Source organism: Notechis scutatus, chromosome 2 (genome assembly GCF_049901735.1).
Source record: "Notechis scutatus isolate UNSWTSFEM ecotype Mainland chromosome 2, rNotScu1.2, whole genome shotgun sequence".
Classification (NCBI taxonomy): domain Eukaryota; kingdom Metazoa; phylum Chordata; class Lepidosauria; order Squamata; family Elapidae; genus Notechis; species Notechis scutatus.
In genome coordinates, this window is record NC_142010.1 from 207,467,950 (window position 1) to 207,486,476 (window position 18,527).

Below are 18,527 nucleotides of genomic sequence, written 5' to 3' on the forward strand. Positions count from 1 at the left end.
GGTGTTTTTCGCCACAAACATTCAATTTGATAAGGGAATATTCTGCCGTAAATATGAGGCAGCTGCAGCTCCCAGATTGATCAATAGTCTGATTCTGTATCTGGTAGTTTCCTATGGCAGAGCTCGCCAACCAGTGGTCTGAGGACCATTGATGGTCCATGAGAAAATTTTGGTGGTCCGCAGCGCACCCGTGTCTGCAACAGGGGAGATACCGGTGGTGGATGGACTGATGTGCGCAGGGAGGGAGGGTAGTGCACGGGAGGTCGTGGCATTGGAGCCCTTCCCGGCTGTTCCCTGGCCTGCAAGGGGGGGTGCGATCTCCTGTGCCCCTCCCCCAGGAGCCGCAAAGCACTTGCCGCCCCTCTGGCAGCTGCCAAGCCTCCTCCCATCGTACTTCTCTTCCTCCTTGCCAGAAGTGCTCACATGTTCAACGGGAAGGAGGTGGCTTGGTAGGTGCCAAGGGGGCAGCGAGCGCTTTGCGGCTCCTGAGGGGAGGGGTCGAGCCTCCCCCTCACAACATCTTCACCTGAGGGCATCGTTGTCAGCCGCTTTCTGCAGCTCAGGAGGTCCGCGCTCTTCTCGCTGCTGCTTGACCTCCTCGATGCGCGGAGGCAGGAGGCAGCAGCCATGACACTGGTTTGCTAGGGAGACTGCAGGTTTGTCCCACCTCTGCGCCAGCCATGTGGTCTTCAGCATGTGGCTCATCGGCCTCCGGACATCAGACTCCCACCACCCAGCACCAGTTCAGAGGTTCCTTCCCCCCTCCCCCGGAGACAGAGAGAGAGAAAACACACAGAGAGAGAAGAGCGAGAGTGAGAAAGAGAGAGGGAAAGAGAGGGAGAGACAAGACAGAGAGAGATAGGGAGAGAGAGGGGAGAGAGGAAAAGAGAGAGACAAGACACAGAGAGAGAGAGAAAAAAGGGAGAAAGAGAGAGAGAGAAAGAGACAAGATACACACAGAGAGAGAAAGGGAGAAAGAGAGAGAGGGAAAGAAAGAGCGAAAGAGACAAGACAGAGAGAGAGAGGGGCAGAGAGAGAGAAAGACAAGAAAGAGGGAGAGAGAGAAATAGAGAAGGGAGGGGGGAAGCAAGAGAGATCCTGATGTTTTGTTTTCTGTGGGAATGGGTTCAGAGTATTCAAGGTTGCAGAAACAAGCAACCAAGCTAAGTGCCTGAAGCACCCCATCCCATCAGTGGGAGTCCAGGCGCTTCAGTGAGCGGCATGCTGGATTCGTAGTGGCCCACGGGATTTAAAATTATGAATTTGGTGGTCTCTGAGGTCCAAAAGGTTGGGGACCCCTGTCCTATGAAATGTCATAAAACTCTTTATAATTTAAACATACCATTTTCAATTCTACTTCTTGAGTGAGGTCCACTGAAGGCCATGATTTTTTTTGGTATTATCCAGTTGAAATCTCCATTTTCTGCCCTCTGTTAAGAAATAACACATTTTTTTTTACTTCATTTCTGATATATAGCATTCAATCTACTTGTTTGGGTGAACAAAACAAAGGAGACAAGGATTGTTAATGTAAAGGTCTTGTTGTATATAATTATACATACTCTCAATTTCATCTGAGATTATAGACCATATGCTATCACACTTTTAATCTTAGCTGAAAATCCACTTCACATGGTAATGTGATTTTAAATTTAGTTTGGTTAGTTATTTTTTCCACCTCCCTTGTTTAAATTTATTTTCAAAAATTCATAGATGTAAATAATATGCGCTAATTTTATGCAAATATCTCAACAGTAACCGTAAGTAATTACTAGAAAAGTGAATGATACTTACTTCATAATGCTCATATTCATTTGCATCAAACGTATTAAAGTCAAGGAAGCCATACTGCAATGCCTATAATCCATAAGAAATGAATTTAACATGTAGAAATCTAATAGAGTTGATAATAAGCATTCTTTCTAAACACTTTATTTACCAATCATCAGCATAATAACTGATTTTATTTAAATACTCCTACCAGAAACTTTCTAAATTAGCTACACAACTTATGTAAACTCGGTAAGTTCAAATCCAATACATCCAAGTTGGAGATTTCGAATGCTTAAAAAGTGCCACATAAAAGGTATTACTCCTTAAATGCTATTCAGCTTTATAATGAAGCTTTTATCACTCAGGTTAACATAGACAAGCAGCCAGACTTGAAAGTCAGAATGCATGAATAGTATAACATAGAAAGGCAACCAAAGAATTATTGAGAGTCTTCTTGCAGTCTCACTCCTGGAACCATCTCTGAATTTGTTTCAATTTATTTCTATGGCTTATCTAATTTCAGAGATTAAATTTCCCTAGAATTCCAAAAAGTTTAAATAAATAACAGTCATTATATATTACACTAACATGAAATATATTATACTAACCTTATTTATTGCATGGAAACAGTCAAGCAGAGTTAGATGAAAAGTGCAGGTACCAAATGCAGCATCCCTGTGAAGAATATATATATGGGCTCAAATCCAAATTGCAAAACAAAATAGCTGATGTTTCTCATTTGCCTATATTTCTGTATACCCATTTTCACTGCATCAGCAATAAGTGGTCTAGTAAGGGTAGAAAAACCACCAGCTCTTCCCCAATTCTTTAGCATCTATTTATTGCTTTTTCAGATTCTATTTATACCAACATTTTATGCTAGTGAGGGCTTATAAATAAAGTTGTTAAACTGATAAAATCTGACACATCAAATAGCCACAGCAGTAAAACAGAGCACATGATGGGCATAATCTCTATCGCATGGCATTTTAAGGCTGCTGATCCAAAAACAAGAAACAAATTTCTTTCCACCAAGATGTGAGAGAGAGAGAGAGAAAATGGATACCATCTATCATCTTGACAAGCAGTCCTATCAGTCTTTTTCATCAGCAGCAGAACAAATTCAATAGCCTTAACAGTAATATTAAGAATCTAGATCTACTCCTCATTCTCTTTTCCTACCCCATCTCCTTCTCTGAGAACAGAGAAAGGCAACCAAAGAATCTCTCTTTATAGAGTTGAGTTTGGTTATTACATAAAGTCACAATATATTTGGTATGTTTTAAATTTAATATGAGGTGCTAAGAGGGTTTCCAAATAAATCATTACTTGTTTTATGGCAATAAGTCAATTTGAAATAATGGCTTACATTTTCCTCATTCATTATGCTAACCCGCAGTTGCAAACTTCAATTAGGAACACTGATTGTTTATGATTCTCTTTCTTGTTTTTGGTTCACTTTAATTCCCTGCCAAGTTAACATATATATCAAAAAACAATAATAATCACAACAAGCCCCTCCCACTACACACAAAGTAAGAATTAACCATAAATAAAGTTTAAATACTTCGCTCATCTGCAAGAGTGCAGATTTTATGAAATCAGCTAGTCAATTGCAGAATAAGAAATGCAGCAACTATACAGAAAGCCTTGATACAATATATGGACTTCAACTTCCTAATCCTAACATAGCCAGGGGTAAGTATACTAGGAGTTGGAAGCCCATTTATTTCAAAATTGCCAAGGTAGAAAATATCAATCTGTGTATTCCAAAGAGTTAGGAGATCAGTGTAATACTGTTCAATTGCATGCTTTTATTTACCTGAATGGAAGATATGAAACATTTCCAAATAGTAAATGCCTGTACACATTTTCTGGAGATTCTCTCAGGTATATTATCTGTTTCAAGAAAGAAAGAGAAAAACATTCTTATGAGAATTTTAAGGAATTCATTATTAAATTATCTAGTATTTTTGCCTATTAAACAAACAAGTCATGCAGTTTGGGAATAGAAATGAAAAATGAAACATACTAGCCAACATGAAGTCAGTAATAAGGTAACTGAAACTGAACAAAAAGTCATACAAATGTAAGCACTTTTCAGGTTCCATATAGAGCCCCTGTAGGAAATCCAATCCAAAGTTAGTTATGCGTTCATTGTAACATTTGCTTCATATCCCATATACATGATTCAAGGTCATTTATTTCATACATGAGAAAGAATTGTTAAATCAAAGTTTAAAGAAGCACAATATTCTAGCACTTAAGTAGCCAGATCTAGGGTTGTAGTTATATAGTTGTTATTATTAACCATTTGGAAACTATTTTAGACAAATTGCTTTTATCAATAACTTAATACTCAAGAGGAACTGCATCATACTCGTAGCGTGTCATTTTAGCACAATGGTGACACAGAACTCCCACCATCCTAAATAATTTGGGTCCATTAATTCTACTTGTATTGTATAGAACAAAAAAACAGAAGAATTCTGGCAATTTCTTAAATGCTTTACATTGTACTGTGATTTAATCACTCATCAACCCAGGTAGTCAAATTCACCCATTTTAATTGTAACTGTTAACAGTAATAACTAATAAAATACACAAATACCTACTCTGATTGCTAAAAAATTAAAGGAAGAAAAAGACCCTTCAATGATTAGCAATTCCTAATAAATTTCAACCCCGATTTTAGACTTAAAACATTCTAAAAACTAAATAACACAAAATTTCTGTCTCCCAAAATGACAATGTTCTCCTAGGAGATGAAGTAAAGCCTAAAATTATAGGTGAAACATAATTCCATGGATGAAACTCTTTATTATCCAATTAGCATCCCCAAGACAATATAGCTGTACACAAAGTAATTATCCATTACACAGATTAAAATTGCAGGCCCTGTTTCAAGAACATCCAAATCTCTTGATGAATAGATGCTACATTCTCATGAGCAGAACTAGCTATTACCACAAATCTTGAAGAGGAAATTCACAGGCCATGTTAATTAATGTAGTTAATGTAAGCTTAAAAAAAACAACTTAGTAATTAGAAACTGCTCTGAAAAGCCATGCTGACAATAACTATAAAACGTTAAGTTTGTATTTCAAATGAAGAAGTTTTACATTAAATAAAAGACTTTGTATAAGCAGATGTGCATTCATATAAAATGGGGAATGTTTTATAAAATAACATTTAGCACCATTTCTAAACACCAACTTTCAAAACAAATAGTTTCAATTGACCTCCTGGCTAGGAATTTTGAGGACTAGATTAGAAAGGTTGTTCCTAAGATGAAAAGAAAATATATCTTCCATTCCAACTGTACTCTACAGGTAGTCCTCATTTAATGACCAATCATTCAGCAACCATTCAAACTTGGGATAGCACTGAACAAGTGGTACTCTTGATCAGCCCTCAGAGTTCTGGCCGACAAATTGCCCTTGTGATCAGTTAATGTCAGTAAGCTGGGAGTGTTACTGTTAAGTGGTATGGTCATGTGATGTTACACTTTATGATTGTGTTGCTGTAATGACAGAAAGTCCAGTCTCAATTAGTATTGTTAAGCAAGGGCTATCTGTATTTCCTGATGTTCCATATCGCCCAGAAATGATATGTTCCCCTGCCCTACCCAAAGCTACCTGATAATCCTTTTGTTAATTGTTAGAATTAGTGGTTTTAATGTTGGATCTAGTGGGAGTATAAATGAAGAATTGGTATAGTGTGTAGTAAAGTGCTGCACTAGAAATGGGGAAATAACTTCATCTGGAGCAGCTCACTGGTGACTTTCAGCCAGTCATATTTCTTGGTTTATCCTAAACACAGGGGTAAAATGTGCAGGAAGCACTATGTACAGCAGAGGTGTCAAACTTGTGTCATCACAGTGGTGTCACAGGACGTATCATGACTCCCCCTTCACTAAACCAGGTGTGGGCGTGGACAGTGCGTGACGCATCTGGCCTGTGGGGCGCGAGTTTTACAGCACTGATGTACAGTATATCACTTGAATTCTTGAAAAAGTGGCATTTAAATTTAACAAATTTCTAAGAAAGTGATTTGTAAGATGGCAGTTTTTATAATTGCTTTCATATCCCCTGAAGTAGGTACATTGCAACACGTTCTACAACAGAGGTGGCAAACAATGGCCCTTTTATGACTTGTGGACTTCAACTCCCAGAAATCTTGCTGGATCAGGAACTCTGGGAATTAAAAGTCCACAAGTCATAAAGGGGTCATTGTTCCTTATCTCTGTTCTATAAAATTTATATAAAGCCATTAATTTATAATGCTTGGGTGTCAAAATGTTTGGCTTCCCTGGGCAGAATTGCATGAAGAGGACTTATCTTTGGCCAATATAGTTAATGTATACAAATAGGTCCATGGGTTGGACATGTCTGATATAGTGCTTAATTTTGTTTTCTTCGGAATGTTGTATTTTTAGTAAGAAATATCATAGCTTGCAACCTTTTGGTCTTTCTACAGCACATAACTCCTATTCTCCACAACAAATTTTGAGTGATCTGTATGCAGGAAGAATATGAACGCACATATTCACATATAACAAGTTGTAATGGAATTATGTTTGCTGTTCCTTTTCCTGCCAGGCACAAAACAGACAAAGATGCTGCTCAATCTTGCTGTATTTACCATGCTGGATAAATGCAATTAATGTGCAAAATGCAGCCTTATGCTTTTTTTCCTTAGAGACAAGAAAAGCTGTACCAAGCAATATTGTATTCTGCACTTAGGCAAATACCATAGATGCAATTAAGAAAAATTTGTTCCCTGGATTTTACTTTTAAAAAACAGTAAGCTAATTTAAAACAGAGAGAAGTAGAAAGGCAGCAAGTAAAAAAAAACAAGCAAAAAACCTTTCATCTTAATTCTGCAAGGAGGATTATAGTTTCTGAGAGGAATGTAGAGGACATTTACTGTTAAGAAAATAGTCCAGTACATAAAGGGAGTCTTTGATTTTTGATTGCAATTGGGACTGGATTGCCATCACTAAGCAATATGGTCCTGAGACCCAGTGCAAGCTGTGCATGAATTGAGGAATAGGTGCTGTGGTATGGTGCAAGTGGCTTGAGTTCAAGAAGCCTGGAAAGCAAGATGCTACGTGTGTAGCTTTGGTGGCACAGTGGTTAGAATGCAGTGCTACAGGCCAATGCTGCATTCTACTGCCAGGAGTTTGATCCTGACCAACTCAAGGTTGACTCAGCCTTCCATCCTTCCGAGATCGGTAAAATGAGGACCCAGATTCTTATTGCTATATGCTGTATTTTGTTCATATGATAATGGGTGTGTTACAATGGTTCTAAGTTCCATTGTTTAATGCTGTTATAACTTAGAATGGTCATTGAATAAATTATTGTAACTTAAGGTCTACCTATAAATCCAGAAAGACGTGTATTATAACTGAAATACCTTTGCATTTCAAGAATTAAGTTCTTTGAAATGTTTTAGATGTAAAAAAACACAGTATTTTATCTTTTAAAACACTGATTTAAAACTACATATTTACTAATAAATATTCCTAAACTAATATTTACTACGAAGTAGTTATTTCATTCCTATGTTCTCAGTCTCCTTCCTAGAAACTGATTAGTTCATATGTATTTAATTCTAGCAATACTTTAGGAATGGATTCCACCAAATTAATCATTGACAATCATTGTTATTCAGTTTTCCCCCCACAGCTAGGTGTTAATAGTATCAATCTGCAGAATACATTTTGGTATAACAGCACTGGATTAACCTACAAAACAAATCTATATATATTAGAAACTCTCATTGAATGGTACCAAGGAAAAGTGTCCTTATTTTCTTCTGACATTTATTCAAAGATTCAATAAAGGCACAATAGAGCTGGCTTCAATCATGTTGGGGGAAAAAATTATGAACAGGTCATGAATTTCATTTTCTCTTCCCCAACCTAGGAGTGAATTCTTCCAGTTCCATTACTTTTAATATTGATGGAGATGTTAACACTGAATTATTGGTGAAGGAAGGTTCTTGAACTCAAATAAAGGAAGGAAGGAAGCATTCTTAACTAGGTTAACAGTTGGTTAACAGCATGTCTGCAGCATCGAAAGTAGCTTATGTATAGAACTTAGTCAAATCTTTTACTCATGTTTTCTAGTTGAAAACATTCAATGAAGCTAAATCAAAGTTAAAACAGCTGTCACGAAGTTTGGAAGATAGGGAGACCTGTAAGGTTAAGCACATTTTTAGAAAAAAACAAATGGTCGTAGGATAGTTTCAAGTCTCCAGCAGTTTATATTTTTTATTTAAAATGTATCTTTTCGTTAAGAAAAAAAAGTTTATCCCTACAAAATCATAATCTTAAACCAGTGCACGAACAAAATTTATGAATTGACAATGCAAAATTAAAGGCAGCAGAAATTCCTTAAACCGGTGAAAGAAAAAAAAGAAGTCCTTATGTACAATGGAAAGTAAACCTTGACATCTAATATAGGATAAAGATAAGGTAATATATCATCTCTTGGATAAAATACACACAAAAATACTGTATGAAGTACATAGTGAGAGAGAAGGAAAACAATATAAAAAGCAAAAGAAAAATACCAGCAGCCACATAAAATCTGAAAAAATAAAATAAGGAAATGCCTGTGAAAATCTACACACTGAACATAAAACATATTTCTGGCATTACGTTTGATGCATTAACCTAAAAATTAAAACTGATTTTAATGGCATATATTTAATTTCATCTACTTTCAAACTACTAATGGGAAAGAAATTACATGTTTGAAAGCTACATCATAGATGATGTGTCTGCTTCAACAGCGCCATCTAAAACAGGGTTACAACTAGAAATGTTGAAACCTAGGAAGGATTTTTAGAAAAAAAAAAAGAGGGAGGGGGAGCACAAGAGGTGAAGGAAACTGCTTACCCTGAAGGAAGAAGATGAGAAAATAAAGTACACAGAGATGAGTCCTGGAGAAGATCACCTGAATTACAGCAATTCTTGGGGGGGTAGAACCCAAGAACGGTAGCCCTCCAAACATAATTAGTGCCAAGCCTGAGAAAAAGAAACACTGTTACTAAGTTAATGCAGGGTTGGGAAGGAAGAAGTGAGATGGAGGCAGAAGACAAAGAAAGGAGGACAAGACATATAGAGGCTATTTCTAAATTAAGACACATAAAGGAAACAGAAGAAAGGACATTCTGTGTTAATCTTTGTAATATTAGTAGATTGAAAGCACCTACTGCAGAAGTTTAGTGTGATAATATGAATGTGTTTCTTCCCACACAGTGCTCCCTTTTAAGACAAAATTGGCATATTAATCTTTAGTTCAGCAAAGCAAAAACAATGGCATCTTATTTCTAATTGCTATTTCATTTCCTCAGCATTTCCTACATGCTTTTCCAACAGCACAAGTCCAGAGTTATACATTCTAATTACTTTAATTTGCATGTAAGAAGTGTCAATATATAAAGATGAGAAATTATTACAAAAGACTAAAAACCAGATTACTAAGAACATCTATAGAGTCTAAAGGAATTTTGCAATATTTCTTCTGTTGCAGAACTTTACATAGCTAATCATTCTGTGTGTTTGAAATTCTTACTGAATGTGGTAGGAAAGTAAAGGCTTGACAGGATTTAACCAAAAAAAAATTAGATACCAATAAACATCCATAAAGACAAAAATCTGTCCTTACAACGTTTCATAACTTTGATGGAGCAGAAGCAAGCAGCAATCTCTGGATTCCATGTATACATTTTCAGAAAGTGTTACTGATAAAGTTATGAAAAAGAACATTTTAGGCTTCATCTTCTTTGCCCAAGTTTGCACATGACATTCTGAACTGGGTCCCAAAAGCAAATAAGCATATAAGGTCACTGACCTGAAAACTTTTCTAACTTTCTCTGACTTGTGTTACATAGGACGACTTTGTAAATAACTTTATTTCTAAGATTAAAAATATATTTCAGAATTGCAATGCACTGTAAAATTTGAAAATATTTTGTCAGTTATATATTGAGGAATTCATAACCATTAGAAAAATGCATGTACATTACAGATGCTTGAAAATATTAATATTCTGATGATAGCTACTAGATACATTAAATTCTAAGCTAGTAACCCAGTTAATTAACACAAGAACTTACATTGTAATGATTAAGAATTGTCACATCAATTAGAAAGTTAATATAACTCTTCATATTTAATATGCCTTGAAATCTTACTATTTTTAACATACCCTCTAGAAACATCTAATACAACTTCAAACCCTATTAGAGACTAGAATAGAAAGGCTATTAACAACCATAACAAATTCTTTAAAAAAGGAATTTAGCATTGAGCAATATGAATCTCTCTGTCTTAAATACAACTACTTTCATCCTTAATGGCATGAACCAATTCAAAAATAAAATATAATGCAGGCTATTCATTCTTATCCTGGCAAATGCCTGCTCAAGGCATTTGGGTTTTCAACTTGAAAAGACCAGATCAATTGAGATCTTTCTTTACCTCCCTCCCTCTCTTTCACACACACATCCATAGAGGGAAGTAAATCTGTTAAAACACCTTCTTAAATTAGAGGGAATTCCTATTAGATTGAAAGAGATTATATATCATAATATTTTTTATATAAGAAATAAAATCATGTTTTTAATTATATTCTCAATCATCTAAACACACATGAATATATTTTATATGAATAAAACCACTGGTTTTCAGTAAATGTGTTTTGTTTAAGATTACATACATGGGTAACATTTTACATCTTATAATACATATTACATATCCTAGTAAAGGTATTTCATTGTGTGCACAAAAACAGAAAAAAAGATAACTATAGCTGAAGTTTTCATGTTAACAACTATCCAATTAATTTATACCAATAATAGTTTGCTTAAACTATCATAATATTTTTGGATTAAGTAATTGTGCAAACTAAATATTTAAATTCTGTTTAGAATATTAATTCAGATAAATCTGCAGTAAAGATACATTTGGAATTGGAATGAAAACAGATGGGGCTATACCCGTGTTAAAATAAAGATGATTTTACTCACATTCTTTTGCTATAACAACAGAGTAACAAATCAAGTTTGACAATGTTGCATATTGTAAATTGGAGATGACAAGTAGTGGCACATGGATTGCATGCAGCTGTCACTAATGAAGCCCCAGAGCATTCCCAGATCATGTAAAATACTATTTTATGATAGCGTAGTTTCTGCTATTTAAATCTTACAATCTACCCAAATCAGTCAAAACTAGCCCTTTTGGTGATATTATGTCACAGATCAAGCATTGAGCCCAAAAATAATTAATAAAAATGGATTATGCCTTCCTTCCCACTTGCTAGAAATAACTGAACTGGATTAAAAGAATCTGTACCTCAGGACAATTAAATAAGCAAGTGTGAACAGTGTGATTCTCTGAATAAAAATTTTGTGTTACACTGCACAATAATAACCTGTTAGTTGAACAAAACACATCGACCATATGGCTCTCAGGCATAGTCTTCAAAGCCATGACACTCGTCCACCCTCATGCATAGGAGAAAATAATGATGACTACTATCTTGGATCTTACTTTAAGAATGACTTAAAACAGATTTTTGTGCACTATTAACAAATAGAGGAATAGCACAATCATTTTATGAAAAATATTAAACCACAATTCCAAATGCTATTAAGAATAGGAAGGACTCTTATTTTTGGATTACCAGATCAGTGGATCATGCCACTTAATTCTTCATAAAGCAAGCGTACTTTTTAACACAACAGCTAACATACAAAAGGACAATCTTCCAGGCCAGGAGCCCATTCACTTTTCCACCCTGTCCTCCTTGGTTGATTCCTTCATTACACGAATGAAAGCATATTTTACATAAAAATTATAACTACACCCTCTCCTGAGGAAGCATTCTAGTGACTTTGTCATTAAGTGAAATGGTTGCTAAGCAAACTCATGACTGAGAAAGAGAGCAAAAGATCACTGGTTACTACTGGCTTCTTTCGGATAGTTTTATCCTACAGGGACCTGTGCCTGATCCATTCCCGCTTTTGTTTGCCTCTTTGCAGGGTGGAAAGATGGCTTAAACACGCTCTCTCTTCCTGAGCTGCTTTTCTTTGCAGCACAGTATTTCTCTAAAAAGTGCTAACCACAAATGAACAAGCTCTGTTCTGTGACCTTCATTAGTGATTAGAACCCTTCCACTGGCTCACCTCTGGCCTGAAACCGAAACGAATCAAATCTTAATCAGTCTCATACTGAAAATTTTCCTTGTCCGGAATAGGAAAAGTTGATTCTAAATGTCTGCACTGGTCAAAAGAATGAATTTTTGTTGCCATTTATTATCACTGTATTTGCAAATGATTGCTAAATGACATAATGCCTAAATAAGGAGTGGGTGTAATTAATAAAGATGAAAATTAAAGCTGCAATCCCAAACTTGCGTACTTCAAAGCTATCAAAATCAGGAATCAACTTTGCAGAAACTACTTCTAAGATAAATGTATTGATACAAAGTATGTCATTTTTTAAAAAATGAATGTTATAAAGTAGTGAGCCATGAAACCAAACTGATTGCTTTCTCCCACTTTTTCTTGCTCCTATATGCTCACTATAATGGGGCTTAGCTTTTTTCGTTTGTTTGGGGGCACTTTTTGGACTCTACCCTTGTTTTCAAACAAGCCTTCTATACTATCTGTCACTCAAATTGAGTCCACTTTGTGATTGCCATTTAAAGTGTACTGGTTTTCGATTTAATTTTTATTTTACTTAAATAAGTTCCGTAACTGTGACATCTGGAGAATTTATACTGAAGTGCCCTTGATGAAAAAAAATGCATAGTACAACTTAGATCTTTAAACAGAAGAATATGTTTCTACTCATATACTATGTAAAAAAACAAATAAACTGAAAGTTATTTCCAATTCTGATGCTGACTAGAAGTCAAATTGGTGAATCTTGCCAATTTAAGATGTTTAAATACTTACTGTGTAACAGCCTATGAGGAAGGCTGCATTGGCTTGCTTTTTCTGATCCGAACCACAATAATGAACAATCTTCTTCCTTAACATGGTAAAAGACTATCAAGAAATGAACAGAATTATAATTGTAATCCTTGGATTTTAAATGTATCAATGAATGTAAATATTCCAAATACAATTTAAATAGTCAAATGCAGAGATTTTACATTTAAGTAGTAGTTCCATGACAACATCCATTATAAAAAGAGAATGTGGCATGTGGATTCTTTATATATAACAAAAGGACAGCAAGAGAAAAAATTAACATTCAAATTAATATTTTAAGTCAGTGTTTCTTTAAGTGTAGTCCAAGGACCCCTGGGGGTTCCCTAAGTCCCTCTCAGGAATTCACCATAATTGGAATTATTTGCCCATATTAAAAATATTTGCAAAAATTTTAAAACATTTTTCTCATTATTTTTATTCGTTAGAAACTAGAACTTTTTGAGAAATGTTTTATTTATGTTAATATTTAATGCATTTATTATTATTTTTTACATAATTCCATGTAAAGATTCCAGTCTTCAAATGTATTGATTTTAATTTTCAATATGGCAAATAATGAATATAATCCATACGAACAAAAACTATTTCATTCATAATTTATAAAATGGGAAGGTGTCCTGACAGAAAAAAAAATGTAAGAAACAAAATTTTAAGCAACCACTAGCTTAATAAAATAATTTAGAAGGTTCTAGCATGCTTCAATGGTTGGTTCATTCAGTATTTTTGACTCAATTATAGAATGAAGTTACTACAGAGCAATGTTTCTCAGCTTTGCTGATTTAATAAGTCCAACTAATTTACGAAGTGGTTTAAAATGCATTAATTATTTTTCCTGCCTGTGAGAAATCATTATTCATTTACAGCAGAAAAGGGGCAGACACACCGACATAACCTAGAACATACAGGGATTATATTCCTAAAAACAAAAAAAGGTCAGTTCTTAAGAATGCTAGATCACTGAAAGCATAATTACAATGAAACCAAATTTTGCAGAGTAATTTGAATAAGAGAATGCAAGAATTAGGCAACCACATATTTTGAATTCCATACTAATATGAGCCTCTGTGGTGCAGTGGTTAGTACTGCAAGCTACTTCTGCCTACAATTTGGCAGTTCTTCAAAGTTGACTCAGCCCTTCCATCCTACCGGGGTGGGTAAAATGAGGACCCAAATAGTTGGGGGCAATATGCTGACTCTGTAAACTGCTTAGAGAGGGCTGTAAAGCACTATAAAGCAGCATATAAGTCTAAGTGCTAGTGCTAGTAACTCATCAGCTGAAAATCTTAAAACTACTGTACAGCTATATGTTAAATAAAAGATTTTCATATTTCAATGGAACTTCAAAAACTGAATTAAAACATATGATACTTTTAATATAAATTATATTTTAATTGATTAATAGTAAGAAATTGGATGCTACATAAAACATCTGGAAAATAGTTTGAATTATGTTTTGTTGATTTTAGAAGTTCCAAGCGTTTTTACAATGCCACATATTGCAATAGTGTCAATTATTACTGACACTATGGATACTACTGTTATACATGAAAATAACTGGCTAGTTACCATGCAGCTCAGTCAGCTGTTGCATGTGACTATTTACATGAAAAAAGAGAGAGATAAATTACAATCTATTTATCTGTATCATAACACAACTGATGAAAACAAACATAGTAACTAAAATTATTTCATTTTCAGAGGGATCATGAAATGGGAACAGATTTCATTCCTGCGATTTATTTATACATTAAACTACATTCCCATAAATTATAAGAACTATATTTTCAATATTATGCTTTATATAATAAGTTGACTAAAATATTCCAGTACTACCATCTTCAGGCATGTGAATAACTATGAATACACATAAGCTGTTAAAAAATATACTAAAGAAATTTCCTTCTGTAATTAAAAGCTAGATAACCAACCACTCCAATATATTCCAGGAAAGAGATGCAACAGTTTCTCAATAAGTTTTTTTTTCTGCTCCTGATTATTAGGACTTCAAGTTTTATAAGTTTATATTTCTGCCTTTAATCCTTAGCCAAATTATGAATATTTATACCCTGAAATAAAAATCTAAAACTGATCATATACTTTCCCACTCTTCTGGCAAACATATTTTCATTTACTAGAGTAACAACAGTGCCAAAATAAATCTTGATTTTATTATTTCTTCTGGGAGGAGAGTATACAATAATAAAAAAAGTGCAAACAAGACAAATAGAATATAATGTTCACCCCTTCTAACATTTTATAAAGAAACCGAGAATAACCAAACTATTAGATGTTACCTTTAATTTTTTATTTAGCTTGCAACAGTATCTGTAAATCATTGCCAGATTGAGTGGGCCAAAATCTGCATAGAAGCTTGGAAAAAGGGGAGGGAGAAGGAGAAGAGAAGGATAGGGAAGGAAAAAAAAAAAGACCTTATTGAAATGTCTGTTAAACTCCTCCCCCCACATTCTCTCCACACACTCCCACTGCAGCTGCTTAAATTTTAATAAATAGGCATTATAACTGGCGTATTTCCCCATCTCTTTCAAGACAACAGTTGAAACACAATGTAATTAATGGGGGGGGGGGACTCCTACAAGCTTTACATATATTATCAAATAAGTCAGCAATGTCAATAAATGGTAAAACCATTTTAGGAATAGATAATGCAATATTTTGTAGTCACATCTTCAATTAAAATATAAAAGTGACTAATTCAACAGTACACACATAACATGCTTTATTAAGCCTGAAGTATCAACCCACAAAGAGAGCCGACTGACTCACGCTGCATGATTCATTGATCTGAGCTTGCCTCTGTATATGCCAATAGGCTTGGTGTTTTAACTGACCCACTTTTTCACTGTATGTAACTGATAAAGGACCTACAGTTGCAGCAAACCTAATGTTCATCATGACTAAATAGAGAAATGCCTGATGTTTATTTAAATACATCTTTACCCTGAGCTGACTTCTTTTTAACAAGTATTTTTGTATTAATTTGTTCAATTATTCATATTACTTATAACCTACTTACTATTTAGAGGATCTTATGGCAGGTTATACTGACAGAGAAGCACCAAAGGGATAGCTAGTATGACAGTGGCTAAAAGGGAGATTATAAAGCCAGGTCATCATTTGAACCATCCTGATCTCCAGGATAATACAATGCAATATATCCATGAGTTGTGCAGAGTACACATATCCTGAATTATATGTATCAATTTATGGATGAACAATGCTTAAATGTAGAATTTATTTTCAGAATTCCACAATCAACTCAGTCACATAACATGGCTGGAAACAAAGCCAGTCCAAACAAGCAATACCTAAGTTAGAACTATTCATAGTTTTGCTTCCCATCCATGATGGATATATCTTCTGTGGATAATATGCAAGAGATAACATGAAAATTCTTAGTCAACTAGTGATATCTAGGGCAAAGAGAAAACCCTAAACGTAGAGTAGAATTTCCCATTGTATTCTTTCAGATGTGTATGAGTTCAACTCCCACAATTTCCAAATAACTGGAGGGAACTAAAATGGAGGAAGACAAATCAGCATCTAAACATTTCAGGCATATAGATAGCAATTTCTCTGGCAGCCTAATGCTCAAACAGCTTGAAAACTGAACAACTGTTTGCTCTTATTGGTAGCATAGTGAAATGTTATGAGAGAACCATTTAGACAGGTCTCATCTACATAAAATTGATACAGTCTGCATAAAATTGACACATAATTGTTTTCTATCAATTTTTCTGGAGTGCAGGCCTTTTCTAATATAACTTAACTGATTCATATTATTAAAACAAATTGAAGTCTCTAGCTTCAACCCAGTCAATAATTTCAACCATCTCTAGGTAAATACAAAGTTTTTGATCTCTGTAAAAATAACTCTTCCTTAAAGTGATGGCGAGATACCATGGCAAGTTAGGAAATATTTTTGAGTCTATCCAAAAAAGTAACACTGCAACTCTATGGTCATTTGTAATAAATGCAATAAACAATGCTACACATTCCCATAGTTAGTGCTTTGGATTAATACCGGTATTTGTAATTTCTGGAGGCCAATAATGAGAATGCTGTATACCAATATAAGATCTTCTCTTTATTTCAACTGCTTTTCATTCAAGGATACACCATCCAAGCCACAATTCCCTACTTGGGACTCTCTAGATGTACTGGATAGCCATTGCCATTAACGTTAACCTTTATCTGGAGGTTAAGACTTCTATAATGCTTGATAGGTCATACGTTTCCCAGTGTAAATTTATGAGACATAGATCTTTAAAGTAGTTCAGTCACAATTATTAATCAAGGAAGAATGCTTAGCCTCTGTAATAGAAAATGTAGTTCCCAACTGACTTTCTGGTTTTGGAAACAAAGAAGGACTGGGCCTGATTAATACTTGGATGGAATACCATTAAGTTATAAGCTAGACTGGGAAGTAAAAAAAAATCCTAAGAGAATGCAGTGGCAAATTATTTCCATTTTGTTGTTAACAAAGGTACATGACAATGTTTATGAAGTTACCACAATTAAAACCTCAACTCAATGGAGACTGTGGAGATGGATATTTACCATTATTCTTCAATTTAACATGAAACATGATTCTTCAACCTAAGTATGCTTCAGATCAGTTAACAAATACAATAATAATTTTAAAACATAGCAAATATTTATAGAATTAAACAAATGTATCAATTTGCTTCCAGGTTTAACCTTAGAAAAAAATGATGGATCCGGCCTGCGGGCCACCAGTTTGACACCCTGCTCTAGAATAATGAGTTCTGTTTCAAATAAGCCTTCTTGACTGCTACATAATGTTCATTTAGAAAAATAATATGTATATAGTACAATGAAAGCTTTAAACAAGCTTCAAGCAATCTCATTATAAAAATTAAATATTTGCACAATAGAAGTTGTGCAAATACTAAGTACTACTACTAATATTTAGTACTCAATAGCACTAAAATAAAAGGAATAAAATTATTATTTATTGGGTTCATTTATTCTCAAATAAATAAAGCAAAAATAAAGTCCTTATTATTAATATCTTTTCTTCTTCCTTCCCTTTCCACTGCCACTAATTTTAGCTGCTAATTGTTCCAACAGCATTTTATAAAATTACTTCTTCTGAATTACATGATTTACTATTACACTCCCTAAGTATTTGCTAAGTCCTTCTGACCTTTGCTTTTTAATTTAAAAATTGGGAAAGGAAATAAATATTCTGGAGAGCTGGAGACTGTTTTTCAGAAATTCAATCAGCTTACATCTATTTTTGCAGTAAACACATTACCGTATTTGAGAGAGAAAGTATACCCATATTGTACTCCTATATTATCACCTCATTCTTAACAAACCATGCAACCCCTCAAGATACAGCCAGATTGCTGTAGTGGTTAAGGCATCAGGCTAGAAAATGGGAGACCTTGCATTCTAATCCCATTCTGGCCATGAAACCAGCTGGATGACCTTGGGCCGGGCACTTTCTCTCAACCCTAGGAAGGAGGCAAATGCAAAAAATCCCATCCTCTAGGATAGACTTTTTAAAATGATGTTTGCAGTACCCCAGATGTAGATAGTCCTTGACTTAAAACCACAATTGAACCCAAAATTGATGTTGCTAAGTGAAAAATACGTTGAGTTTTGCCCCATTTTATTATTTTTCTTGCCACATTTGTTAAGTGAATCACTGCAGTTGTTAAATTAGTAACACAGTTGTCAAATGAATC

The 18,527-nt window shown here is 34.6% G+C and overlaps 1 protein-coding gene across 20 annotated transcripts in view; it reads right to left on the reverse strand.

Annotated features, from left to right (window-relative positions):
• Positions 1–18,527, reverse strand: part of CDC14B (cell division cycle 14B) — a 64,655-nt gene that overhangs the window by 24,824 nt on the left and 21,304 nt on the right. For 14 of the 20 annotated variants that reach the window (XR_015748078.1, XR_015748080.1, XR_015748082.1 and 11 more), the window contains exons 3-8: positions 15,087–15,162; positions 12,754–12,846; positions 3,596–3,672; positions 2,382–2,448; positions 1,795–1,857; positions 1,343–1,430 (exon numbers count right to left, since the gene is read on the reverse strand). Coding sequence is in view for 15 of the 20 variants with exons in the window: in XM_026674342.2 (XP_026530127.2) it covers positions 1,343–1,430; positions 1,795–1,857; positions 2,382–2,448; positions 3,596–3,672; positions 12,754–12,846; positions 15,087–15,162 (464 nt within the window). In the remaining 5 variants the exon portion in view is untranslated. The remainder of the gene's footprint in view (positions 1–1,342; positions 1,431–1,794; positions 1,858–2,381; positions 2,449–3,595; positions 3,673–12,753; positions 12,847–15,086; positions 15,163–18,527) is intronic. The other 6 variants (XR_015748084.1, XM_087957933.1, XM_087957934.1 and 3 more) reach the window with 1 other exon arrangement.